Below are 27,551 nucleotides of genomic sequence, written 5' to 3' on the forward strand. Positions count from 1 at the left end.
CTATAGAAATCACCTCTTCCTGCCCAGGTTTAAAAAGCAGGTGGAAGAGGAGTTGCTATTTTGGAAGGAGGGGCTAAGGCTCTGAGGCCCACAGGCCATCCCTGTATCCTGCCTGTGACCCCTGAAACACCTCTGGGGGCTTGGGGCCCTTTAAAACACATTTGGAAAAACACGCAGACTCTTCCCAGCTTCTCCTTCTGTAAGCAGATGACGGCGAGGTGCTCTTTCACCCGACTCCACGGGCTCACTCATCTGTTCTAGATCAGCGGTTTTCAGGGACGAATGAGAGCAGTTTTCTAGGGCAGCTATAATCTGTACAGATAGGCTTGAATGAACAAAACAGCAAGCAGCTAATGAATTTATGTTGTTTGCCTAGGGTATGAAAAAAACAAAGAATATACCTTCAGGCATATAATCCCATTTTTAAAACTTTCATGGAAATTTTCAAAGGTACGAATAGAATAATATAATGAACCCTTCAAACCATCATGTATCTTCAGCCTTTATCATGTACCCAACTTTGCTTCATCTGCAGACCTTTCCATCTCCCATGCCCACATAATTTAAAAAATTATTTCTAAAATAATACCAAATCCAAGGTACAGCATATTTTTGCTTTTATTTCTATTGCCCTGGGAGACTGACTCAAGAAAACGTTGCTGTAATTTACGTCAGAGAATGTTTTGCCTGTGTTCTCTTCAAAGAGTTGTATGCTGTCACATCTTATATTTAAGCCATTTTGAGTTTATTTTTGTGTATATGAGGGAGTGTTCTAATGTCATTGATTTACATGAGGCTGTCCAGCTTTCCCATCACCACTTGCTGAAGATACTGTCTTTTCTCCATTGTATATTCTTGCCTCCTTTGTCAAAGATTAATTGACTGTAGATGTTTGGGTTTATTCTTAGTCTCTATTCTGTTCCAATGGTCCATATGTCTGTTTTTATGCCAATACCATGCTGTTTTGATTACTGTAGCTCTGTAGTATTGTCTGAAGTTTGGGAGGTTTATGCATCCAGCTTTGTTCTTTTCCTTCAGGATTGCTTTGGCAGTTCTAGGTCTTTTGTGATTTCATATAAATTTTAGGATTATTTGTTCTAGTTCTGTGAAAGATGTCCTGGGTAATTTCAGTAGGGATCACATTAAATCTGTAGATTGCTTTGGGTTAGTATGGCCATTTTAACAATATTAATTCTTCAAATCCAAGAGCATGGGATATCTTTCCATTTCTTTGAATTGTCTTCAGTTTCCCTTATCAATGTTTTATAACTCTTAGCATATAGGTTTTTCACCTTGGTCAGGTTTATTCCTGAGTATTTTGGGTTTTTTGGGTGTGATTTTAAAAGGAATTTTTTAATTTTCCTTTTCTGATTTTTCATTGTTATTTTAAAGATATGCAACAAATTTTTGTAAATTAATCTTGTATCTTGCTACTTTGCTGAATTCATTAGTTTCTGTATGGAGTTTTTAGAGTTTCCCTTATATAATATCATGTCATTTGCACATAATGACAGCTTGACCTCTTCCCTTCCAATTTGGATCCTTTTTATTTTTCTTGTCTCATTGCTATGGCTAGAACTTCAATACTGTGTTGAATAGAAGTGGTGAGGGGGGCATCTTTGTCTTGTTCCAGATTTTACTGGGAATGCTTTCAGCTTTTCACCATTGAGTATTATATTGGCTGTGGGTCTGTCATAAATAGCTTTTATTATGGTTGAAATATATTCCCTCTCTACCCACTTTGGTAAGAGTTTTATATTGTGAATAAATATTAAATTTTATCAAATGCAAAGCCTTTATTCTTATGAAGTGTCTATTTCTGAAATAAGGGAGGTTTACCATCTTTTTAAGATCTGTTTGTATTCCTTTTTCTGTGAGTTGCTAATACTTCTTGCCCATTTTTCTCTTGAACTGTTGAACTTAACAGTTTTCAGGTGCTTCGTATATTATTACAGAAACTAGCTTTTCGTATGTGATATGAGTTGAAAATTTTTTTCCCCCAGGTTTCTCAAAAGGGAAGATAACTCTTAGAAAAATATCTAGTTCTTATCACATAGCAGGTAACTACCACATAATTCTTACCACCATATGCTCTTTGAAAAAAATGCATGAACTAGAAAAGTGTAGTTATTAAGAACTACCTGGGTTTGAATCCCATATAGACTACGTTCCTGACTTTAAGCAAGTTATAACCACTTTGAAACTCAACTTATTTTGTAAAATGGCTATAATAATCAGACCTACCTTGTTGGCTTATTGTGGTAATTAAGTGAGATAATCTATGCAAAGGTATCATAGTGATTTTAACTAATTGAATCTCAGGTGCTGTTATAAGTAGAAAACTGATAAACCTCAAGCAAAATTGAGTAAATGGAATTGTTTTCTCTGTGTATTTTAACTTACAAGGAAAGGTATTTGTATAGATTTTAGACATTTACTTTGACCTTTGAAACTGAAATTTGGGGAACAAGTATCTTAAGTGTTAATTCTGGAATAACATTATTTTCTTTTGGTAAATGTGAACTTAGGAAAGCTGTCCCATTTAATGTCTTCTATGGTTGATTTCCATTATATTTTATAAGGATATTTCATAGCAGTGGTTAAATTGAAACATGATTTTTCTTTTTATTGAGATTACAAAGGTGTGGCTGGCCTCCACCAAGCTGGTTGTGAGCTTACGTTGTCAGAAGTGTAAACAAGAGGTGACTAGAGGCTTAAAGCTCTGTTATTCATTCCTTAGTCCCTTGGTACTAGCTTCCCCATACAGAGGTCTCATTACTTCTCCGTTCGATCCCTAGGCTTTCTAAATCTCTTAGGTAAATATCCAATTTCTATTTCAGGTTTGCTTTATATGCTCTTATAATCCTCAGAATGTCAAAAGAAAGAAGTTAAATATTAACTAAAATGTGTATTCTTGCCAGGTGTCCTGATGCTCTGTTTGAAGATGCGTCCTCCTTCCCCTCCACACACAGGAAAACCAGGTTCTTAGTGCCTGGAAAGTATCTTTCAGTATAACCTAGTCCTTTAATGGTCTGCCTTATTCTGTTTACTCTGCCATTTCTTAAGTACAATAATTCATAGATTGGGCATCTTGACTTGTGATGACTGTGGGATTTGGTCTTTATAAATACACTGAAGTGTCTCCTTCCTGCTGGAGCTGTGCCAACTTAAATTTTGCCTGAAGGAGAAAACTGCCTCAGGGGACAGAGTCCTTCGGTATTGTTTGCTGTGCCTGTTAACACAGGAGAATTTTCCTCTTTCAGAAAACACCATATATAATAATAAGGATTTACAAGGTAAATGAGTGAAGTGACTGTTTTGAAAACGTATAGAGATCCTTTAACAGTTTGTTTGCCTGGTGCCTTGAAAATCTTCAGAAAATTTGATTTATTCACATCTCTTTCCAAAACACATTCATTGCTTATAGAACATGATTGACGCTGATTGTGGGATATAACCTGCTGTTGAGTCATATGGATGTGGCACCATGTTCAGCCAGAATTTGAAAGATGAGCGTGAACTTCCATCCTGCCATGGCGAGTATTCTCAAAGCCAGTTCCTTGTTACTGCGGAGTGACTCACATTAATTACACATCCTGGTTCTCACGCAGGAAGCATTGCCTCTGCATCTGACAGATGTCGAAAACCTAAATGACTGTAGCCAGGGCTGCATCCCGTCATGATGTGTGATGGAACATAATGCAACGTGTGCTAGAGCAGGCCGGGTACAGCCAGCTTTGAGGACGGGGTAGGGGACGGAGCCTGGTGTCATCCCAGTGCTAAAGTGAAGCAGCTTGCTTTCTGGGCTATAAGAGGACACAGTTGGGGCAGTTAACACTTCTCAGCAAAACAGACTTCTGTAGGTGAACCAAGTAGATAGTTTATAACCATAGATTCTCTATAGTTTTGTTGTACTTTTGTGCTTTGTTGTTGTGGGTCTTTGAATACCTCAAGTATATTGACAGAAATTCTAGTAGCCTAGGGTGTACTGTGATCATTAGACAGTCGAGAGCCATCCGCTTAATGTGCTTTCCTTTCTGCATTTGGTCCTGGCTCTGTGACTTTCTATAGCTGTACGGCTTTGGTCAGCATTTTAGCTGTCCACAGGTCAGCTGCTTCATCTCTGATGTGAGCAGTAAGTCCCCACAAAAGCACAGTCCAACAGCAGGATGGTTAGTACCTAGTTGGTCTGATTGCTAAAGTCTCTGTCTTCTGACTGCGCTATGTCAGCCCCAGATCCAGAGCTCCTTACAGTATTGTGCATAATGTTCCTCTCTGCAGCATATATTTGGATTACAAATTGGTGCTTATAAGGTACTTTCACAAACTCCACGGCTTTTGGTTCTCAAAATGCCTCTGAGTTATAGGCAGGATGGATAGTATTATATCCTCAGTTTAACAGATGAAGACATTGAAGCACAGAAAGTTGAACTGACTTGCCCAGGTGCTTTGCAGATAAGTGATAGGACCTGCATGCACGCCAGGTATTCTGACTCCAGAGCTTCTGTTCTTTTCTTAAAATTTAGAACCTTTATAGATGTTTAGAATAACAAAGATTTATATTCCTAGACAAATTCCCAGATTTGTATTCTGAAATGTAAAACGGTTTGTCCCAGCCTTTAATTAATGCAGCTGTTTGTTTCTTTTGTGTAATAATTTACAGAGAATGAACATCATAGTCCCAAAGCACGCATTAAGCACCCATCTGCTGTTGGCTCAGTGCTAGGCACTGTTACAAATTAAAGTGGACGTGGAACTTATTTTCTGGGCCTTTATACATTTCCACTTGTATTAACATGAGCGTACAAAAGAACACATGAACACATTGGAAGAGTTCTGCCAATTTCAAACAAACAGGAGCTAAAAACTTCTCTTCCTATAATTTCTGTTATCCACCAACTTCCTACCAAAGCAGGATTCTCCAAAGGATGCAGGAATGATTAAAGGTGTGATGTTTTCATAGAAGTTATTTATTTCTCCTCAATAGCTATGCATTCTCTTATTAGTGAAAACCAAACTTTTTGGTTGTTTCCCTTCGGGATATGATTGCCATTATCTTATTGGAAAGAACAAGAAAATCTCAGAAGGTGAGGTACGCGCCTTCAATCTGATTGTATGTTTCAGGACACCGTGTAATCTTTGTTAGCAGAATAAACCTTAGGAAAGAAGAAGATTGCTGTTCTTTGCAGTACAGATATGTCACTATGCTCAGAGCAATCAGAAAGGAAAAAGGGGAAACCGATGTTTACGTCAGATAACGCCGGTGAAGGTATTATATGTCACAGAGCAGGAAGGAACCAGAAATTCAGTTCTCCCTAGAAATTCTATCCCTCTGATGGCAAGCAATCAGAAAGGTCTCAGGTCATGTTAAAAGGAAGCTAAATCAGGCTATTGAACTGGCTAAAGCAGATCCCAAATTGTTAAGTTCATTGTGGAAAAATGGGTGTGCTTTAAAGGGAAATATGTCTAAAAAGTTCGAAGCCATGGAACAGGGCAGAGTGGTATGTGCAGAGCGATACTTGTATCACTCAGTGCATCTCTGCTTCTCTCTGCATCTTCTCTTGTTGCTAGCTATGTTTTGCATAGTCCCTAAACTCTTGTTTCGGGGACCTGAAGTCCTTGTCTGCAGTGTTGCAGGTAACACGCAGCCTGTTAGACACAGCCTTGCCCCAGAGTTGGTTCAAGGGTCAGCCATTGCCGTCCAGTGCTCAGATCTGCTCTGGGGTCTTGCTGTCCTTCGCACACCCCCTGCCAGACTCCTCATCCAGCTGGAGCCATTCAGTTTCCAGGATGAGACATTGCTTAGTGTAGAGTCCAAGAAATTTCTATTGTAATCAGGAAAGGCTTCTCTCCCCTTTCCTGCCAACAAAATGACTAGCCATAGACAGTCTCGGGTCCTTTCTGGAATGTGAGGAGGTGTTGGCAGATTTGTGCTCACCCTCTCCGTGCCTCTCTGCTCCTTAGCCGTCTGCACTGCAGGAGGCTCGGTCAGCCTTCAGGGGAGACAGGGCAGAAGGTAGTGGCTCTGACCTGTGTGGCATGCAGCCTGCATTCCATCAGTGTTCTCTATCATTGAGATCACTTCCTTTAGGTCAAGATGACCTCACCGTGATCTGCTGTCTTCATTTCAGTTAGTTTACGTCTGTTCCGCCTCCCACTGCATGAAGTCTTAGTGATTCTTAGAGGTAAGGGTGAGCAGAAAACATGCACCCTGTCCCTAGGCTGAGGTCTTCTTTTCTGTGTCCTGCCCTCTTCCCATCTGTGCCAAACCCCATGAGGTAGGCTTGACGTGAGGGGATCCTGCTCCCCAAAGGGACAGCTTCTCTATGAACTGGTTCATAGATACGTTTTCATTAGTCTGTTTGGGCTTGGAAATGTGATGGTTCTACAGGCTTTCCTCTTAATTTAGTCATGCTGATAAACTAACAAGAGTAGGAAGTAAATTTACTGTGTTACTGAACTTAGACATGGATTCTGAATTTTAGAAAGCCAGTAGGAAAATCAGTCTGAATTTTTGAAATTTTGAATATGCTATTTTAAAATCAAAGTTTAAAATCAGAACAGATGACACAAGGACATATAATCACCCTAATCTTTTTGCTGTGTAGGGCCAGATTTATTAAGCGATAATCATAGGCTCGCTATTATTTAAGAAGTCAAAAGTGAAAAATAATCTTGGAAATACACAGCAAAATCAAATAGTAATATATAATCACATCAAATTATCACAGTAAGCTTAAAATAGGAAAACAAGTTGTTGGATATTTAAAAGATGCACAGAACCTAAAAAGGCATGTGACTGCCCCCTTTCTCATCTCGTCTCATCTGAGACTTGTGCTGACCTGCTGCCAAGCCTCTGGGCTGATTTGAGTTGAGGATGTCTAGGAGCAGCTTAAATACCTGTCCAGCTGTCCCCAGCACCTTTTGTCTGACTCAGCCCTAAGTGAGGTGCTGGTTTCTGGTACGCTTCAGATGATGTTATCAGGATGCAGAGAGAACTTGCATTTCCTCTGTTGGTCCGAATTCAAACCTGGAAGTTGGTAGAAGGTACATTACAGTGTCAGTCATGCAAGAAAAGAGGTCTCTTTTGAGACTTGTCCAGGCTTGCTTCTGCTGAAAGGGGGATAGATAGATTTTAGGAATTTAACTGTCTAGGTGTATTTTAGTTGTTTTGTGTTGATGTTAATATATTACACTTAGCAAATATTTCATATAGAAGGTGCCTTTGAAGATCTTACATATCCAAGTATATTACAGCTAGTTTTAATTAATACTACATGACTGAGGAATATTATGGAAAAGTTACATGATAAATGCATCATGGGACAGTTTATTCAGCCTCAGGCCCTAATTTATAGAAAACTAACAGCCATGAAGTTTTTCTCAGCAGCGTTTACTGAGTACCTGCGGTGTTCCATCTGCAGGTTCAGCAGAGCATAGAGTCTAATGGTAATAATTTCAGTAAATGCACAATAACCATCTTGCATGTTCTCAAGAAGCGAGTGGAGGGTGAATAAGAGTGTGGCCTTCTCTGTGATTCTTTGTCCCAACCAGGAGGGAGAAAGGGTAGAGGGGAGTGGTACCTTTCCAAAAATGGAACTTGGTACTTTTCGCATGACTTGTGAGTAAGAATACGCTTATCCATCGGTGACGAGGTCACTAGGCTTCTTCGCACATCACTTTCCTTTCAACCTTTTTAAGAGAATAGATTTGTGAACTGCGATTCCAGATGAACTCTGTAAGATTATACATAATGGGTGAAAATAAGGCTTTTTATTACTATGGTCATGTACTCTTGTAACATTTTAAAATCTAATGTTCAGTTTTGTGAATATAATTTAATTTTATAGTTTATTTTTAATGGCTTCCTTATTTGGAAGATGTTTCATTTTGAGTATCTAGTAAACATCAATAGTGCCATCGAAATCAGATGATTAGATTCAAATAGAAGCTGTGTACATTAGGGTTATGTTTAAATTGGTACTTGTGGAAGAACGGATTTGGGAGAGAAGGAAAGAGGAATTCTGATAGCTGACAGGAGAGATGCTAAGCACCTAATAATTGCACACAGATAAACACACAGAAGTACAAAACACCTAATACATATGCACATGTGTGCACACACATCTTCAGTGCTACCATGATAAAGTCTGCTTCTCTATGAAATTATTAGATTGTTAGTTCATTCTTTTGATCTTGCATCAAAGGTTAGAATTAGGTTGTTGCTTGCTTTTCTAAATATCCAAATGAATATTCTGCTCAAACTGATGATTCTTTCAGAATATTTAATAGCATGAACAAATGTTTAATTGTTAAGCACAACTGAAAATGTGTGTTAAGGAATTTGGTTTTAAAACCGTTTTCTTAAGTGACTTAGAGGTGGAAAATTTGGTTATCTGTGTTCTTCATGCCTCACTTGCTCCTTATCCACCTCTCATTTTTTCCCACTATTTTTCTCTCTGTGGCCCATTTTAACTTCAGAAGACATTAGATATAACATTGAGCACCTGTTACGTGCAAACTACTCCGCACCGTGGGGATGCAGAGGAGAACAAGACCTAGTCCCCAGCCTCAGGGGGCTGAGCCTGGTGAGCAGCAGATATGTAAGAAATTAACAGTGGGGGCAAGAGAAGATAGGGAAAATTAAGAATCGTGGAATTCAGGCAGAGCATGGAACCCCAGCCAACCTCAGGGCTTCAAGTTAGAACATGAGAGTAGCTTTTAAAATTCCTATGCGCGTAGACAACATCTTTGAGTTCGAGGTCATTCCCAAGTAGATGCCGAGGAGAAGCCTGAACGGAGGAGCCGTGCTTGGATGTCTCCAGGCTGTGTTTGGTGAAGGCAAGCGCCCTCAAGTCTGAAGACAGGAGTCAGTTTTAATACTGTTTTATAATGGCAGTGGAATGTTTAAAGCACAATCAAATTATGCTTGGGATTTGTTAATATATTCCCTTCCATCATTTCAGGTAAATGAAAAATGTTGTTTGAACACTTTTACCCAGGTCGTATGACGTTAAAACAAGGAATAGCAAGAGCTATTAAATGACAAGGAGGAAAGGAACTTTACCAGCAGCCCCTCCCATGTTGCTTCATTGTGCCCTAACCAAGTCTTTTTAAAGAGCCTTTAAGAGTCCCCTGCCCCAGAACCAGAGGTTCTGAGCCCAAGTCTGGAGTTTGAAAAATCTCCTCTGGCCACACCGGTATCTGATCACATGTGAGGCCACCGTGTCCTGTGTAGAGCCTTCCCCGGGGACTGGCGCTCATGTCACAGCCTTGCCACCGTCCTTTTGGGTAAGAGCGGTACTTCTTACCTATTTCTCCGTGTAAACCTTTATCTAGTTGTGAATATTGTCCAGTAAACAGCCCTTTTTCTAGGTCATCTTTTGAAACTGTAATTAGTAAAAGTAAATTATTCCTCCAGAACATAGTAGCAGTTTTAAATCTTGACCAACTCAGATAGGAAAATGAGGCGGTTTTTCCCTGAAATAGTTAATAGTAACATCAGTACCCACTGGATGTCGCGAGTTTCTGTCTCCCAGGCACTGGGCTGAGTGTTGTACAGCACTGACCAAGTCCCAGAGTGGAAAATGTTTTTAAAAAAGTATTTGACCACATAGTATCTACATTACAGGTGTGTGTGTTATTAAACAGAATTCTCATTTATAATACCTGCTCTTGTAAGATGTTATATTCTGTTTCTTCATTTTTCTTAAATGCCGGTTATATGAGTCATTAAATTGAGTTTACAAACCACCAATGACTAGGACTCAAAGTTTAAAAAATACTACTGTATGTGCATTGTTGCACTGGAACCTCACCATGACCATGTGACATAGAACTGTCGTTCTCTGCGTAGAAACACCGAGGCGTGGAGTAGGGAGTCGCTTGTTCAAGTTCATGCAGAGTGGCAGTCGGCACTCTGAAACCCAAGTGCTACGGATCTGGAGCTAAAGAATTCCAGTTCGACCACTCATGGACAGGTTATTTCATTAATGAGTGTGTAATTTGGAGGCTTATTTAGAGGCTTCAGTGAGGGGATGCTTGTTATGTGATTAACACGGGGTCTAAAACAGGGTAAACACTAAACATTAGCTGTTAGCATTCACACACTTCATTCTGGTAGAATTCAGTTAGTTCAGGGATAATGTGATGCCCACAGCATTTGTGAAAATGGTGCTTTAGAAAAAAAACCCACCAAACTTTTCCTCTCCTCCCTGAAGCATACAGATCAGTGGTCAAGGGTCTTTTGAAAGGAGATAGAAACTGGACTAAAACTAAATAAAAATGTAGACTGTTAAGATTCCTGGACGCTTGGGTAAGAGAATTGTTGGAGAGAGAGCTCCTCTGTCTTGAAGAAAGCAAACTGGGCGACCTCGCAGGCCCCGTTGTGACAGGCATAGAGGCAAGAGGGCACAGAACTCTTAGAGGCACAAGGGGTCCACTGCGAATGGGCAGGGACAGATGCCTTAAAGGTATCTAGCTATTTATATGTAGAAATAGGGTCTTGAGATACACATACGTGTTTTGGTCATTTAAAGAATTAGAATATCGGGTTAAAAAAGAAACCTGGGTTGAGGGAAGAAGCCTTAAACCCAGAAGCTATTTTAAAAAAAATGATAAGACACATTTGCCTGTAAGTTTTTTTTTAAGCTATAAATGATTCTATTTGCAATCTAACTGAAAGCTTAGTAAAAGACAAATGGAAGATTAGTCTCTGTCAACAAATTCTTACAAATTGACAGAAAAAAAGCCAGAGGTTACAAATGATATAGAGAGACAGTTTACAGATGTGTAAATCCAGGTGGTCATTAAATATATGAAAAGATGTTCTAATTCACTAGTGGTTAAGGAAAAACAAAATAGCACTGTGGTATCACTTTCTAGTCGGACTGAGAAAACTTGAGTAAGAACACCCATTAACACCAGTTGTTGCTGGTGGGGAGGTGAGGAAGTGCCGTCATGGATGACTGATGAAATAAAATTGTTAAAATCTTTTCAGAAAGCAATCTGGCAGCATCCCCGGAAAAGTAAAATAGAGATACTTTTTGACCCAGCAGTCTTACCGCTGGTACTCCCTGCCATAGAAATGAAAACATTAGGTTTAATTAGCAATGCAATATATTAAGATGATTTTACTGCATTGTTTGTTTTGGCAGAACAATGAAAACAGTGAATGCCTTTCATGGAGAATGGCAAAATATACTTTGATAGACAGTATTCTTGTCATAGAATATGACTCATTCATTAAAAGGATTAGTTTACCATTTAACTGGAACAGATTTCCACGAAGTACTGAAAGGGAAAAGCAAACCATGGAGAAGTGTGTATAACTGGTATTCTGTTTTGGAATCTTGAAGTCAGAAAGCTGCTTTGTGTGTGCACACATGCACGCTGTGTTTGTGACTCTCTGAGAAAAGGTAAGAATATGGAAAAATACATAGCAGGTTTTTAACATGGGTTACAGGGTGGTACAGTGGTGGCAGAGATGAGGATGTGGGGTGACAAGTAAAAAGAACAGAGGGAGAAAGATTGTGTTAAAGATAAACCTGGCATTCATGATACACTACTTATACAAAGTTACATGTATGTGCCTGTGTCCCTGTGCGTAAAGATACACTTACATCTATCACCTTGAAGGGGTATCCTCTTATATTATTATTTAGTTAAAAAAAAAAAACCTGTGACTTCTAGGGTAATATATCAAAAAATATCTCTACTTGTATGTACTCATGCAAGGAAAAGAGTGTGGAGGGCGGCGCCCCAGGCTGTCACGTGGGTATCGGAGGTGGGAGTAGCTTGTTCTTTATCTTTATGGATTGTTTGACCTGATATATAATAACGTATTATTTTGTAATCTGACAAATGAGCGCGTACTTGTTACCCCGTGTAATTATGTTTACTTTCGTGTGGTAAATGCTCATGAAGATTGTTTATATTCTGTGTTGCCTTGGTTTTGATACAGAACTTGAATTTCTAAAAGCATAAGAATGAGATTACAAAACTTTATATGAATGAAGAGATTTGCCTTTTTTTCTGGCTTGACTATTAATAGGACTGGGAAGTGGTTTTATCTTGTCCATAGGGAAAATACTGGAAGATAGATGTTTATTTAGAGTTTCACATATACATTATGATCATAACATATATAGTCTTCCCAGGCAGGTAAGTTTGGTTTTGGCAAATTACACCATAAGCAGAATCAGAAGACCAGTGTTAGACTTGGAAAAAGTTATTTGCAGTATAGGTGGTGAATAAAGTATTTATAATATACAAGGAGCTCTTATATATTGAGAAGCTAAAATCAGTGGGCAGATGATATCACCAGTGACTGCGAATGTTTTCATCTCAATATGTCTGTACTTTGTGAAAATAACGAAGAATCTTTTTAATTCTTTAAAAACCAATGTACAGGTAAGAAAACTGAAACTTCATTTCCCAGAGACTCTCTCTGTCCCAGGCATTACTTAGCACAGATCTAGCTGCCAACTCAGGCAGCTTGTCCAGCCGTGTAGTCTGGACTCGGGGTGGCCGAGGCAGGAGCCCTAGCTGCGGCCCTGCTTCCTTCTCTCCCCTCCTCCGAGTGAAAGACGCCCACCCGCGCGTGCTGGTGTTCGGTGGGCTATGGACATCCTCAGACGGGGCCCCAGCACAGCTCAGCGGCCTCATGAAAACAGAAGCACACCTGAAACCTCAGGCAGCCGATTCCAGCCAAAGCTGGCTTTGTAATAATCCTTCTCTACTCTCGGTCGGAGGGTCTCCACGAGCGCACAGTGTCTGTCTAACCCAGCCGTCTGTGGGCAGGAGCGGGCAGGCCATGGCCCTACGTGGCCTGGGGGACTGAGAGCATCTGCACAGTTCACATGCGTCTGAGAGGCTCCGTCAGGCTCAGCCTCCCATATAGTGTCTGCCATCCAAAAGCATCTCCCAGAGATCTGGGGGACAGCGATCCCCTGAACTTGCACAGCCTTTTCAGAGGAAGGGGGATTCCAGCGCAGCGTTTGTCAGTCACACTGCCCAAGTTAATTTGGTTCATCTTGGGCTCTGGGTACAACCCTGTGCAGCAGGGAGTGATGGCGGGGCCCCCAGCTGAGCCGTGTGCATCACAGAGATAAAACTACTGCGATGGGACCTTCACTTAAAGACCAGTTATTGTGGTGTTGTGTGGATAGTCATAATGGCATCTGTATGGCTGAAAATAGAACTAGGGCATATCACTCTCAGTCCCTGGTACAGCGTGTTTTCTCTCTTTGGGAAGGAAAAAAGGAAGCATAGAATTCAGGATAATGACTCTCAGATAAACTCGAAGGGAAGAGAATAATTGATCTATGCTTTCAGCCTGGAAAGTCTGGTGCTTGCTCTCCGCTGTTCTTATTTCTGCCTGGAGTAATACCTCCCCATCCAGCATCGTTAGGGAATTCTTTTTCTCCCCCCATCAGTGGAGGGAGTGAAAACTTAAAATACAGAACCACGTCCTTTTCAGTACAAATTCCTTAAAACATTTTTTAATATACCTAATTAAAAGAATTTTTCCCTCTACTTTAAATATATCGCAGGTTTAGCATTTTCCTGATGATTATGCTGTGGACTCTTGTCTCTCATTGACTTTAGACTCTTATAATTGAGCAATTCTTTGCTCTTCCCCCATAATCTTAGAGCAGTACTATCCTTTTGTTTTCAGAAGTAATCACAGAAATCCATAATGTCCAATAGTAGCCACTAGCCACAGGTGGTTTTTGTGCGCTTGGTAGATGGCTAGTGTGACTGCCAAACTGAATTTTTGGTCTCATTTAATTCTAATTAATACAGGTTTATTATGTTAATTTTGTAATATAGTTTAACAATGAAGCAGTATAAAATATTTTGCCATTAAACGGAACTTGATTGCTTTGGTAAGACTACATTTCACTTTGTTAAACATACAGTAGCTAAACTGAGGTGCGCTCTGAAGTGTAAAATACACACTGGATTTTGAAGATGTGGAATGGGAAAATAGTATAAAATATCTCATTAATATTTTTATATCGATTACATGTTGAAATGCTAATATTTTGGACATACTAAGTAAAATATAGTATTAAAATTAATTTATCTTGTTTCCTTTTACTTTTTTAAAAAAATATATAGCCACTACAAAATTTTAAATTATCTGTGAAGCTCTCATATTTCTATGACAGGCTTCTCGGCTTTGGCACTACTGACATTTGGGACTGGGTAATTTGTTGTGGGGGCCTGTCGTGTTCCGTGTGGGGTGTTTAGCCACATCTTGGCTTAGGTGATGGAGACCAACTTCCCGCCCAGTGCAGGAGTGGCTTTCTGGGCCCTGACTGAAAGGGATTCTCTAACATCTGTTTGAAACCCTTCCTTAATGAGACTCTCTTGTCTCCCCTATTTGGAATTGATTATAAGATAGGTCTTCATGTCAGCTGTCCTGTAGCTTCCACCAGTGGGCCTAGTCCTGAGCTCTGGAGCAGCACTGGATAAACAGGATTCATCATGAACGAGGTAACGTGTACCAGAAGGCCTTACAGATTCTTAAGCTCATTCAGCAAGTACTTAAACTCCTCCTCTGTGTTAGGCCTTGTCCCGGGCACCAGGATAGAGCAATAGGCGAAACGTGTGTTCTCCAGAAGCTTACCTACTCCTTGCGGGCCGTGATCAGGAAGTACACAGGAGACCTGCGGTGCGTCATGAGTTGATCAGTGTGGTGGAGGGAAAGGTGTGCGGGGACTGCCGGCGGGGATGGGTGATGGGGGTGTTGCTCCTGCATCCCGGCCCTGTCCTCTAATACCCCAAGGTCTCCATCACACCCAGTGTCCCCCAGACCTCCAGTTTCTTCTAGGCTACACATTTCCTCCAGCCATTGCTAATGAGAGATGTTCTCCACACACCTTTGCCCGGCCTCCTGTGTGAGGGTGTTAAGGTTCCTTTTCAGAGTGGTGCACAGGTCTGGATCCCAGCTCTGGCAGAGCTGCCCTTGGGAATATTCTGGCTCTGTTCTCCTTTTGGCAGCCTCATCATGCTATCGATTTAGATGCGGTCAGCAGCCCTGAGGTCATTTACCGGCCTGGCTTCTGCATGGCCAGCGTTCCCCTTGCTGCTTCTGATCGGTGCGCTGCTGCCCGCCTCGTGGTCGGAAGGAGGGTGTGCATTTGGCGCTGCGTGTCCTACACAAGAGTACAGCCCTGACTTTGTGATGGCCTTTCTCCTTTTCCAGTCCCCTTCACCCCTGCTTTCTGGCTGTGTTCCAGGGTAGATCATTCATGTTGCCGGTAACCTGGCTTCCTCATTAATGAGTCGTCATTACATTTCATAAAGCACCATGGAGAGTTACATGCAGGAGAGTGAGTATAGGGTATTTCTGGGTGGGATTCTTGGCTGGCAACCCTGAGATGATTTCTAAATTGGAGATAAAAATAAAGCTTGAATGTCTCTTCTCTTCTGCTTTCTTCCAAAATATTTGTTTTTCTGCTGTTCTTCCCCTTAACATCAGAGTAGTAACATACATATACATTTAATGTAAGCATTTGTTGGGGGGAATTACAGCCCCTCATTCAGGCTTCACAAAGCTTATGTCGGGCTCATAGCTTCCTAGTTATATGTTACACTTCTGACGGACTGTTTCATAGACAGGAGATGAGAAATTTAGTTTGTATATGTCTCTAAAACTGTGTTATACATGTAAATGGTAGATAATGGCGTGGGTTCTGTCCCTGAATTCACTTGTTCACGTCACAGAGATTGATGGTCTTGGACTGTAGAGACTGTGATTTAAATACCATCTGTGGCCACTTACCCAGCCGACTGTTAGAAGCCAGATCTGCCAAATGAGCATTGTGTGTTCCTGAAAAAGAAGAATCGGAAGAATTTTACCATGGAGGATCTTAAAATATTACGTGTTTAAAAACTGAGAATTTTATTAACTTCTGTAACGCAAAGTAGTTTATAGAACAGAGGTTCTTTAGAAGGTAAAAATTTTAATTTAACATTTTCTTTAATATTTTACTTACATGGGGTTTTTTTTAAACATTTTTTATTGAGCTATAGTCATTTTACAATGTTGTGTCAAATTCCAGTGTAGAGCACAATTTTTCAGTTATTCATGAACATACATATATTCATTGTTACATTTTTTTTTCTGCTGTGAGTTACCATAAGATCTTGTATATATTTCCGTGTGCTATACAGTATAATCTTGTTTATCTATTCTATACATGAGTATGTTTCAAACAGCACCTGGAAAATCAGCATCCCTCACCATAACCTAAGATAATGAAAAGAAGGCATTATCTTGCCATAAGGGTGTTTCAGGAAGTGGTACTGGGCCCCTCCCACCCCTCCCCCGGAGGTGCTGAGGCCCCAGGAAGCCAGGCCACAAACCCTTTGCTGCTAACAGCCACCCTTCTTCTGGCTACTTTCCAGGTCCTGGAGAGGTGTTAGAAATGCCCCTTCTGTAGAGGTTAATTTGCAAAGGTCTCCCAGTATATCCAGAGTTGCTGAGTTATGTCCAATGTCAGTGTCTTTGGGCCTAAAATTTACTTTGGCTTTTAGAATTGTTTGCATTTTCCCATTTCATTTCTTAAAAACCTTAAGCATTTTTGTTTACATTATTTAACAGCTAAGTGGTTTATTGAGTATCAGAATATGGTAGGTCTGTCTTGAACCAAACAGCAGCGTCAGACAGGTTAGTACATGAAAGGACAGCGTACCTCTGAGGTGGTCCAAACAGCTGGGCATCAAAACAGGAGGACTAGGAGAATTCAGATCTGATAGTACTGAAGCCGTAGGGCAGGTTGACCTGCTGTGAAATTTTTCAGGGGCCAGAATAGCCCTGAAGGATACAGCCCCAGGTTGACCCTATTTTAGCCTATGAAGATGCACATTTTTCCCAGTTTTATTGAGAAACAATAGACATCACTGTTTAAGGTGTACAGCACAATGGTTTGATTTACACATACCGTGAAATGATTACCACAGTAGATTTGGTTAACATCCATCATCCTATACAGGTGCAGTAAAAAGAAAAACATTTTTTTTCTCTGTGATGAGAACTGTTAGGAGCTACTCTCACCAGCTTTCCCATATATGTCTCATTTATGTCTGTCTTACAGTGTTACCTCTAGTCAGCATGTTGTACATTACATCACTAGTACTTATTTATCTTATAATTGGAAGTTTGTACTTTTTGACCACCTTCCTTTAATTTACTTTCCTGCCAACCCCTGCCTTTGGCAACCACAAATCAGATCTTTTTTCTGTGAGTTGATGTTGGGGTTTTTTTGTTGTTGTTATTAGATTCCATGTGTAAGTGAGATCATGCAGTATTTGTCTTTCTCTGTCTGACTTATTTCACTTAGCATAATACCTTCAAGGTCCATTCATTTTGTTGCAAATGGTAGGATTTCCTCATTTTTAATAGCCAAATAATATTTCATTGTGTATGCGTGTGGTATGCGTGTAAAGCATGAAGTTACGGTGTGTATGTATGTACATATACACACACATAAACACACACACATACACACACACGCATATACCACAACTTCTTGATCTAGTCATCCATCAGTGGACACTTACGGTTGTTTCCATGTCTTGGCTATTGTAAATAGTGCTGCTGTAAACATGAGGGGGCAGACATCTATTTAAGTTAGTATTTTCATTTCCTTTTAATATATTCCCAGGAGTGGAATTGCTGGATCATATGGTAGTTTAATTTTAGTTTTTTGAGGGACCTCCATACTGTTTTCTACAGTGGCTGTACCAGTTTACAGCCCCACCAACAGTGCACAGTGTTTTTTGTAATCCCCTGTCTTTTTGGTGATAGCCATTCTAACAGGCGTGAGGTGATAAATAGCTCATTGTGATTTTATTTAGCATGCCCCTAATGACTGGTGATCCTGAGTAGCTTGTCATCTGCCTGCTGGTCATTTGTATACGATGCAGATTTTTATGGTGTCTCTATACGTGTATGCCTGTGGCTTTCATATGAATGACAATAGCTGTTTTCCCCTAACGTCACTGGCATTAAAATTAAATCTTCGTTTTTCTTTTCTTTTTCCAGAACAAGCTTGCCTTCCCCTATGTTTTCCAGAAATGACTTCAGTATCTGGAGCATCCTCAGAAAATGCATTGGAATGGTAAGTTAACTCTGTGTTCTACAGTATTGAGCTGGTATGTGTTCCATGCATATCCATTGGAAGGGAATCTTAATGTCGGCCTACAAGCGATGCACAGCAGTGTTCATGGAAACTTTTGAGGATCAGAAATAAGGAGAATTCTTATACTAGGTTTTCCTGACAGAATTTTAACCACTCTTTATGCCATTTGATACGACTTTAATGTGACTTTTCATTGTGAGGAAATAGGAACAGAAAATGTTCTTTCCTCTTGTCTCTCCATATTTGTATTTCCCGTAGAATTACCTAGAAATTCTCTCAGAAAGAACAGACTTCCCGCAGTGTAGAATATAATTTCACTTACGCATCTGTGTACAGAGCAGGTTTGTGTACTTTGAATCTGTAAATGTGGTATGCATTAGCTACTTGGAATGTGTCTCTGCTTTGTTACCTGTGCAGGTGGATCTGAGTTTTGGGGGGAGGGCAGCAGTTGGCGAAATTTACTATCACGTAAATCCTTGGGTTCCTTGAAAGAGTAGTCCACATCACCAACCTGGTATCAGTCAGGCTAGAATTGTGAGTAAAGTTCTCTTAATCCTTCTTGCATGGCCTTTGAACAACTAGAATGGTGAAAATTTAAAAGCATATGAGTCCTGAGCTGCTAAAGAATCTGCCTGGACATTACCTTTCTTAATTTTGCAATTTAGGGTACAACCTGGGAGTACTCCAAGAAGTTTCCTCATACTGAGAAGCACAATCACTTTCTAAACATTTTCATTCTGGTGCTTGAAACCCTTTTAGCTGCTGGTGTGCCCACTTTGGCATTTTTCGAATGTCCCTGTTCTCTGCATGGGGTAGGGTGATCTGAGACTTCCTAAATGTAATTTCCAAGATGCTAATCCCAGAAACATTTATTTTAAACAAATATTCTTATCCTCCTATGTGGAGAGTAATTCGGCTAAGCTTTCTGTAGCTGGGTAATGAGATTCATCCCAGCCTTGCTGGCCCCCATCTGTGAGACCCTGGGCAAGTTGCCATGCCTCCCTGAGTAGCACTTCCTCCTGTGTAAAATTAGGAGAATAATTTGCGCTTTATAGGTGTGTTGAGAGATAAATAAGATAATTTATGTAAAATGTCTCGGACAGACCATGATTTAGCTTAGTACTCAGTATTATTATTAGCTGAGAATCAGAACACCTGGGCTCTGATTTTATTTTGACAAACCAGATGTCTCAAGGCAAATGTAAATATTCTTAAATAAAATGTCAATTATGTATATTAGTCTCTTAAGAACTGAAATCTTCAGGACAAAAATTAACACTTGTGTTCTACTGAGTTAACATTTTTCAAAACATAAAATAGGCATTCAAAATATATTTGGTTCAACAATTGTTAATTTGAATATTACTCATTCAATGCAAATCATTATGCATACTTAGACAAAAGTGTGAGCCATTATCATTCCTTAAGCCAAGTAAATAAATAATTGTTCTAAGTAGTCAAAAAAAAAAAACAAACATTTTTCAGACCCTTAGTTGACATATTTATCATTGTGATCCAAAATGTAAATACGTACCTCTGTGTGTGTGTGCATAAAATTACAACCAGTTTCACAGAAGAATGCTCATCGTTACAACAAATGTTTTCTGTTAGATTAGATTAATGCTGATTCCAGCTCATTAAATTGATTTCGTAACCTGCGAATGAGTGAAACCCCCAGTTGCTGTCGAATTGGTGCCACGTCTGTCTAAGGCTGTTTGGTCAGCAAAATTTGTATGAAAACTGCAGGTGTGGTTTAGTCTTTTTGGCCGTCAGGGAAAGCACAGTTTCTGTATTTCTCTTGCTTCAGTCTGTCTCCTACCACCTCCTGTCTCACTGGGTGTGAGAGTTAGTCGCAGTGTCATGAGTTTGTTCAGGCTAGTGACCAATAATTGTCTAGTTTATGTCTAAAGCAAGCATTCTTTCTGAATGGAGACTAACCATTCTCTTAAATGATAGAAATGTTGGCTTGTACCTGTCATGCTTAGAAAGATACTGTTTCTGTAGAGGAATGATTTTACTTTTACTTTTAGGTGCAGGACTGTTTGTACAGATAAACACTTAGCTGAATCATAAATAAAAGCAGAGCTGTTTGGATTGAAAGGGTACCACGGGATGTTTTCAAACTTGTATCCCTAGAAGTTACTGAATAAAGTCACAGAGAAAGATCAGCAGGGGAGGTAATATTTTGGGAAAATGTTTTCTGCTGAGGTTTTATCAGAGACTAACGTCCTAGAGGAACACTTATAACGTGGACTGAGGAGCAGTCGTGTGGCACTTGGAGGCCGTGTTCTTGGGCTCTGTCGTGGGCCCCGCTCTCATGGGCAGCAGAAACAGTCAAGGTGTAAGTGTTGAGCAACCACAGAGATTAAAGTACAGTTTATTCTTGAGAGAGAAATGCAAGTAACATCACTAGAATAAAAATTTTAAAAGTAATTTTTGGTATCGACCCCTCCAATATCTGCCTCCTACCTCCCGAAAGATAATAGATCAAAAATGGGAAAATGTTAGTATCCATAGATTTTATTATACTTCATAGTGAAGGCACTTTAAAAAAAAAAAAATCCCCCGCTGCACTTTTGTGATTCTGTTACGCTTAACGATCCAAACACTTCAGGTCCTTTCTGTGCGGGTAAATCTCAGTCAGAGAAGCCACACACATACCCTTCAGCTGACTCTTCCTGTAGCTTCACATTCCCAGTGTCTTAATTTCGTAATAATAAGTCTTTAAAGTAGCGGAGGAAATGTGATCATGGAAACAGAGCTTTTCATGATGTCTCTGTCGGCTTGAGGAGCACGCCAGGTGAGAGTTGGGTGGGTGAGCGTCCTTCTGGAAACCGCCCAGGTCCACACTCAGCTGGGGTCTGGTCCCCACTTTTTAAAAAATCAATGCCCCTCATTTATGATGGTATAATTCTATGGCCGAGTATCACTGTTTGGAAGACATGCTTTTTAAAAGCTCATGATAGGTGCTTATCTGGCAGGTATGGTCTCATGTGATTCCTTCCTCATCAGGAAGGGAAGTCAGTGTCTTCTTCAGGCGGGCGTCATCTTGGGCCTCAGTGCCCTGCCGCACCTCCTCCGGCCGGGCTGACCTTGCCCATCCTCCTCCACTGGCACATACGCACACATTTTCCTTTGCTTTTTTCTAGAAAAGAATATAGAGACTTAGATTTCCAAAACTAATGACACCCTTTTTTCTCCCAATCTGTTTTGGACAGGATTATGTTACCCACTGTTGGGTTATACTACGTGAAATGAATACTGTCCATAACTGGAATTCAATCCTAAATCTTTGTGTGATTGAAGCATTTACCAGACAGATTCCCAGCTCAGAGTGAATACTGATATCGGGTAGTCGTTTGAATTTTTTGTTCCTTACTTCTTTACTCCCATTGTCCTTTGGTTAAAGGACTCTAATCTCTTAATCCATTGTCCTCTGTTTCCCCTATTTTCTTTCCCCTCTTCTCTCCTATCCCTTTAGGATTTTTCAGCAGGACTCACTCAGAGGCTAGGCCTTAGGTGTCCATCCTTAGTGACTTTGGAAACCAGGGCCAGCAGCAGGGTGAGGCAGCGAGGTATCCGGGCCCAAAATTGGAGAAGGCGTCTGCCCCCAAGGCCACATGTGGTATCTTGGAGTCATAGAATATCAGTGTTGGATTATTACAAGAGATGATGAAGATCTCTTATATTACAACATTTTCACTTTAAAAACTCGGTATTTGTATCACTCTTACAGGCATCCAGTAGAGCCAAATTCTGTAGAGATTTGAATTTAAGAGTTGAAAACATTGTAGTTCCATTTGTTCCTTTTGACTCGTTTCTTTTCCATATTTACTGTAGACTAATATCTTGACCTAATTTTTTCATCTTTGAAGGTCTTTTATTGATTACCTTATCATACTTTGCTGTCACAAAAATACATATAAAAATTTGTATTCTGTACCTGTAAGACTTCAGTACTACAGGTTTCAAGTTATTCTTACAGATACTACCATATGAGTGATCAAAATAACAAATGTAACATTTTATCTTTTATGTTACATTTTCATAAATTTTATCCATAAAATGGATTTTTTTCACTTGGATTTAGATATCTGAGAATGAATATCATATTTTGCTAGAATGAGACAACAATTTTCAGCAACAATTATGTTCTTATTTTTAATAGATTCAAGGATTAAGAAACCTCACTCATATTAATAGACAGATAGGAGTAGGAGGTCTGTGGGTTTTTTTTTTAAATATCTAGCAATATCATTCAGTTCTTTAACCTTTTCTCAGCTGTATGCCAAAAATCAGGTGGTAGTATATTACCTGTCAAAAATAATTTTTTTTGATCCAACAGTTGACAACTCGGTTAGGACTTCTTCAACATTATTGGAAATAACATTGGAGAACTCTAACTTACAGAAGGTTTTGTTGCCCTCTGTTGGACTCACGGGCGTCTCAGTCCCTGGGAAGCGTACCCGAGAAGCTTTACCAGGGCTCTCAACTTCGATTCCTGTAAATGTGTCTTCTCACTCAGACATGCCTTGCAGTGTTGAGAAGCGGTTGAGAAAATTGAAACATTCTTCACTGAAACACCTTGCCAATATAATATTTTTTCATGAAATGCTTTTATCTGACCATGAGTTTTAATTTTGTTCTCTCGACAAACCTCAGCTTCAGCTCATTCCCTTGAAGCAGAACGACTACCACATAACCTTAGAGCCAGACGCATCCTGGGTCCGCTCACTGTCAGGACTGTGATGTTATTTTGGGTTCAGATAAACATGTTGGTATATGTTTCTGTGACAACTGTCCCATTCTTGAATTCTAAATATAAGACAGATACAGCTCTAGTTAAGATTTGGAGCTTTGCCAGAACTGGTACATTATAAATACTCACTTGAAGGGACAGGAGGCAGAGGAAGCAAAGTAATTAAGCAAAATGTGTCATCTCTGCCACCTCATTCTACAGTGATCTGAAGTCAGAATATCCCGACATGGGAGAAATGGCCAGAAGAGCCCGCTTCTAATGTCAGGTCTTTCTCTAAAATGAAGCAGAGAAATCAGGGAGCCCTCCTGCAGAGTAATAGTGCCTTGCTTAAAAGAGGTTTTGTTGATACCGGTATTAATTTTCTGAACCTCCCTTCACTTGGTGCCCTGAAGGTTTTTATACTTCAGCAAGACTCCTATACTCTGATATTTAGGATCATATAAGGGGTGTCTTCCTCCCTCCCCAGTAAAAGAAGGGCATTTGTAAAAAGAGAATTGGGAAAAGAGCAATTGCATGATTCCAGTGCAGGTGCGCTCTTGGGGCTGCCCGTTCTTAGGTAGGAGTGCATTTGTAGGGCGAGCACCTGGAAGTCCGTTTCCTGAAAGCCCACATATCAGCTGGACGGCCATTGGCTACCTTGAGTGAGTGCAGCGTGGAGACCGTGGATCTGGTCCACGAGTCCAGCCACGGCTTCCGTTGCTCTGGCACATTCCCACCCAGGGGTTGTCGGGCAGGAGGACATGGCCTCCTAACTCGGGAAATACTCAGCTGCTAGACAAGGAAGAATAGGAAAGGAGTATCTGTTTATCTTTTTCCTCAAAGCTTTTCATGTCTATTTCTACCTGTTTTTACCACTGGTTGCACCCCGGTTCCCAAAGTGTGGTTCAGTTCACAGGCAGACACCCCTCGCTTTCCCTTCTGGGAGTTGTGTCCCCTGGGCTGGTCTGTAAGAGCCGAGGGACAATGGTGTAACCAACAGCAAAAGGCACGAGGCAGCAGGCTTCTTCACGCTGCTGCTCACCCAGAGGAGTCCTAGGAGGGCTGTCCTGTGAGGTCTTGGTGTGACTGCTGTGGGCATGGTCAGGGAGATTCAGATGGCGGGGACCTCTTGTGGAGAGGGGGTGCTGAGTAGCACATCTCTGAGGATGGCTGTGGGAGGTAGGGCTGGTGTGCAGGAAGGATCCGGTGCCAGCCTCACGTTGCAGAAGGCACATCCGAGGAGCAGAGCCAAGACGCTGCCAGCAGCGGACCGTCAGTGAAGAGCCTGGCAGCCCTGCAAGCACTCAGGTTGCACTCCTGGCTGACTTAGCTTAAGACCTAAGTTGAGCTTTTGTCTCTAACTCAGGTCTGAAATGTTTGCACGCTTGGGCATTACGATGCTAGGCGTTACATACATAAAGTATTTTTCATTTCAGGTGGGATCAAACTTGGCCTTGCCCTTGGGTGGTTCATATAGTGCTCAAGTGACAGAGTGGCCTTTTCTCGCTCTCTTTTTTTTTCCTTCTCAGTTTGTCAGCTGATGAGCAGCTGCAATTAAGAGTTTCTTCAGTTTCATCATTGGTTGCTGTTAATTTGCATGGATAAATTTAAACTTTGCTTTTAGCTGGGTCACAAGGTAGAATTACCTGGCATAAATACTTAATTTTTCCAGCTGACTCAAGCTCTCCATGATAAAAGTATTCTAGCTCATATTTCTTCCTGAAACTTGACCTTCATCATATGCATTGCTGCTTTCCCAGTTACTGGAATACATGCAGTACTAATTAGTTGCGTACAATATCTAGGGAATCCAATACCAAACTTAATTGTATTTTTAGTGAAAAATGGTGTCTCTGTGAATTTCCAGGAGGGAAGTACAGTTTGTATCACTTGAGTTTCTCATTACATATCCAGGAAAGTGTAGATTTTAGCAATTATAATAATCGTAAGATTATTTAATAATAATTACAAACTGATAGACGCAATGAAACTGCAAGTCCATTGCTGTATTTTATATAACATGTTAGACTCTTCTGAGCAAAGCTGTTTTTATGGGGTCTGGACCTATGCGTGTGTGTGTCCTCTCAGGGGTTTTTCTTCCCCTCCCACTCCCTGTCTGTTACCTGGGCCAGAAGCGTGCCTTTTTACTTCCTTGAATGCTTATGTTCTGAGTTACTAAAAGAAGCAGGATGGTGGTTAAATTATTCTAGATTACAAAATTGTATTCAAAGAACCTCTTAGAATTTGGGGAGCTTTTCAAATGATGAAAAAATAGTCTTCCCATTAAATTGACTGCAAAACCATGTCCTTTGTGCCTTGGTGTCCCGAGTGGGTACCATACACTTCTTCATTGACTTGCTAATTCATATAAAGTCTAGTTAACTGGTGTTGAGCAGCCAGTGGCCAGGAAACACTTGACTGCCCCGTTCTTGCCTGTATATTTTCTCAGGGGGTGTATGTGAGGGTATAGCAACGTATATAGCGTCACTTTAGAGACAGAAGATGGAGTCCCCAGGCCTGGGTTCATTTGATCCGCTGTAATCACAGAAGGGCTGAGATGCAATGTCACACCCCAGCACCTCGTTTACACCCTCAGCAAGTGTTTAACAGTCATTCTAGTGTTTGCGGCAGGGGGAATCCAGAGTCAAACTTACAGGTAAAGTTCTTTATTCCTTTAATGAATAAATCCTTTAAATTCCTTTAAAATAAATCCCACCCTGCAGTTGTGCACAACAGAGTGACATGTGGAAAACAAGAGCTGAGCCAGAAATGGCACAGTTTATGTCACATACTAGTCAGGGGCCAGAGTTCATGTCACCACTGAGCAAACCCTGCCATCTGACAGTCAGATGGGACCTCTGGCCCGGGTGAGAGCCCCCACAGTGGAGGCTACAGAGATGCCCCCTTGGAACTCGTCGGCCACGCTGCGCTCGGAGCAGCTGCTTTGCAGCTCAGCTGCCCTTGAAGCCGCCTGGCCTGTGCACAGCCTTGGGGGACGGGCGCTGTTGAGTGTCTTAGTAATAGTAATGATCACAGCCAGCATTTATTGCTCCTGAATACGTGCATGGCTCTGTTCTAAGTGTTTGGTGTGAATGAATTCATCTGAGTCTTACAAGCCTTGTGAGGTACAGAGTGAAGCACCCACTATGGGGAGAGGGGAGGGACTCTGAGACAAGCACTAGGTAGCAAGGGGCCTTTGCTCTCAGAGCCCATTCTTTCCTTTTCTTTTTTTCTTTTTTCTTTTAAAAATTGGAGTAAAATACACATCATACCACTTGGACCATTATTAAGTGGGCAGGTCAGTGGCACATGCATAGTCACATCTGGCTGCCGTCACCACCATCCACCCGCAGAGCTCGTCCCCTCTCGCAGGACTCACGCTCCGTTCCCGTTAACCAGGTACGGATTCTGGTACTTCTGGAGCTGGAAGAGGTAGGAAATTGATGAGTTACAGTTGAGGAGGAGAGACTTGAACTGGGCCTTGAAATCCTACTGGGTGGGATATACAACAGGTAAGGGAAGAGAGCAGGGCATTCTAGGTCAGGGCTGGCTGTAACAAGGCTTTTGATCAGTGTCTGGTACCTAGTAGGTGCTAAATTAAAATTGTTTGAAACTTTTTTTTTGAAGTATAGTTGATTTACAGTGTTGTGTTAGCTTCTAGTGTACAGCAGAGTGATTCAGTTATACATAATATAGATTCTTTTTCATATTCTTTTCCATTATGACTTATTGCAGGATATTTAATATAATTCCCTGTGCTGTACACCATAGGATCTTGTCGTTTATCTGTTTTATATATCGTAGTTTATATCTGCTAATCCCAAACTCCTAATTTATCCGTCTCCCACCCCCTAAATTGAAATATTTTCAAAAGATATTTTGGAACAATTTTATTTCTAAATGCATATTTTATATAGCAGTTGCTTTAGAAGAGATGATCTTGGTGGGGTTTTTTTTTTAAGGTTTAACTGACAAATATTTAAAGTATACATCAAGATGATTGGATATATGTGTATATTGTAAAAGGATTCCCCCATCAAGTTGATTTAACACATCCATCCCCTCATATATTTATCTTTTTTTTTTTTCGGTGAGAACATTTAAGTTCTACACTCTCAGCAAATTTCATTAATACAAAACAGTGTTATCAACTGTGGTAATGTCACCCTGTTCTACAGACCTAATTCATCTTAAAGCTGTACGTTTATACTCTTACCAACTTCTCCATGTTTTTCTCCACCCTGAAGCCCCTGGCAACAATCTTCTGTGTTTCTATTGGTTTGACTTTTTTTTTTTTTAAGGTTCACACACGTGTGATACCGTGCAGTTTATCTTTATGTGGTTTATTTCACTTATGATAAGTCCCTCGAGGTTCGTCCATGCTGTCACAAATGGCTGGATTTCCTTCTTTGGAAGGCTGAATAATATTCATACATATATATATTCATGCACATATGTATATATATACCCCCCACGTTCTCGTGAACCATTCATCTGTTGATGGATACTTAGGTTGTTTCCATTGTATGTTCTTGGCTCCTCTGTCAAAAATTAATTGACCATAATGCATAGATTTATTTCTGGATTTATTTTATTTATTTCTGTTGCTATTTTGTTCATTGTTTTCTGGCTGTTTTGCAATCCGTTTGTTCCTTTAC

General features: G+C 40.6%; 1 protein-coding gene across 8 annotated transcripts in view; it reads left to right on the top strand.

The window, feature by feature from the left end:
- The window catches only part of OSBPL1A (oxysterol binding protein like 1A), a 156,778-nt gene that overhangs the window by 113,522 nt on the left and 15,705 nt on the right, over positions 1–27,551 (top strand). For all 8 annotated transcript variants that reach the window (XM_072949090.1, XM_072949091.1, XM_072949092.1 and 5 more), the window contains one exon: positions 18,059–18,134. In XM_072949090.1, the coding sequence (XP_072805191.1) occupies positions 18,059–18,134 (76 nt within the window). The remainder of the gene's footprint in view (positions 1–18,058; positions 18,135–27,551) is intronic.

Source organism: Vicugna pacos, chromosome 24 (genome assembly GCF_048564905.1).
Source record: "Vicugna pacos chromosome 24, VicPac4, whole genome shotgun sequence".
NCBI lineage: Eukaryota > Metazoa > Chordata > Mammalia > Artiodactyla > Camelidae > Vicugna > Vicugna pacos.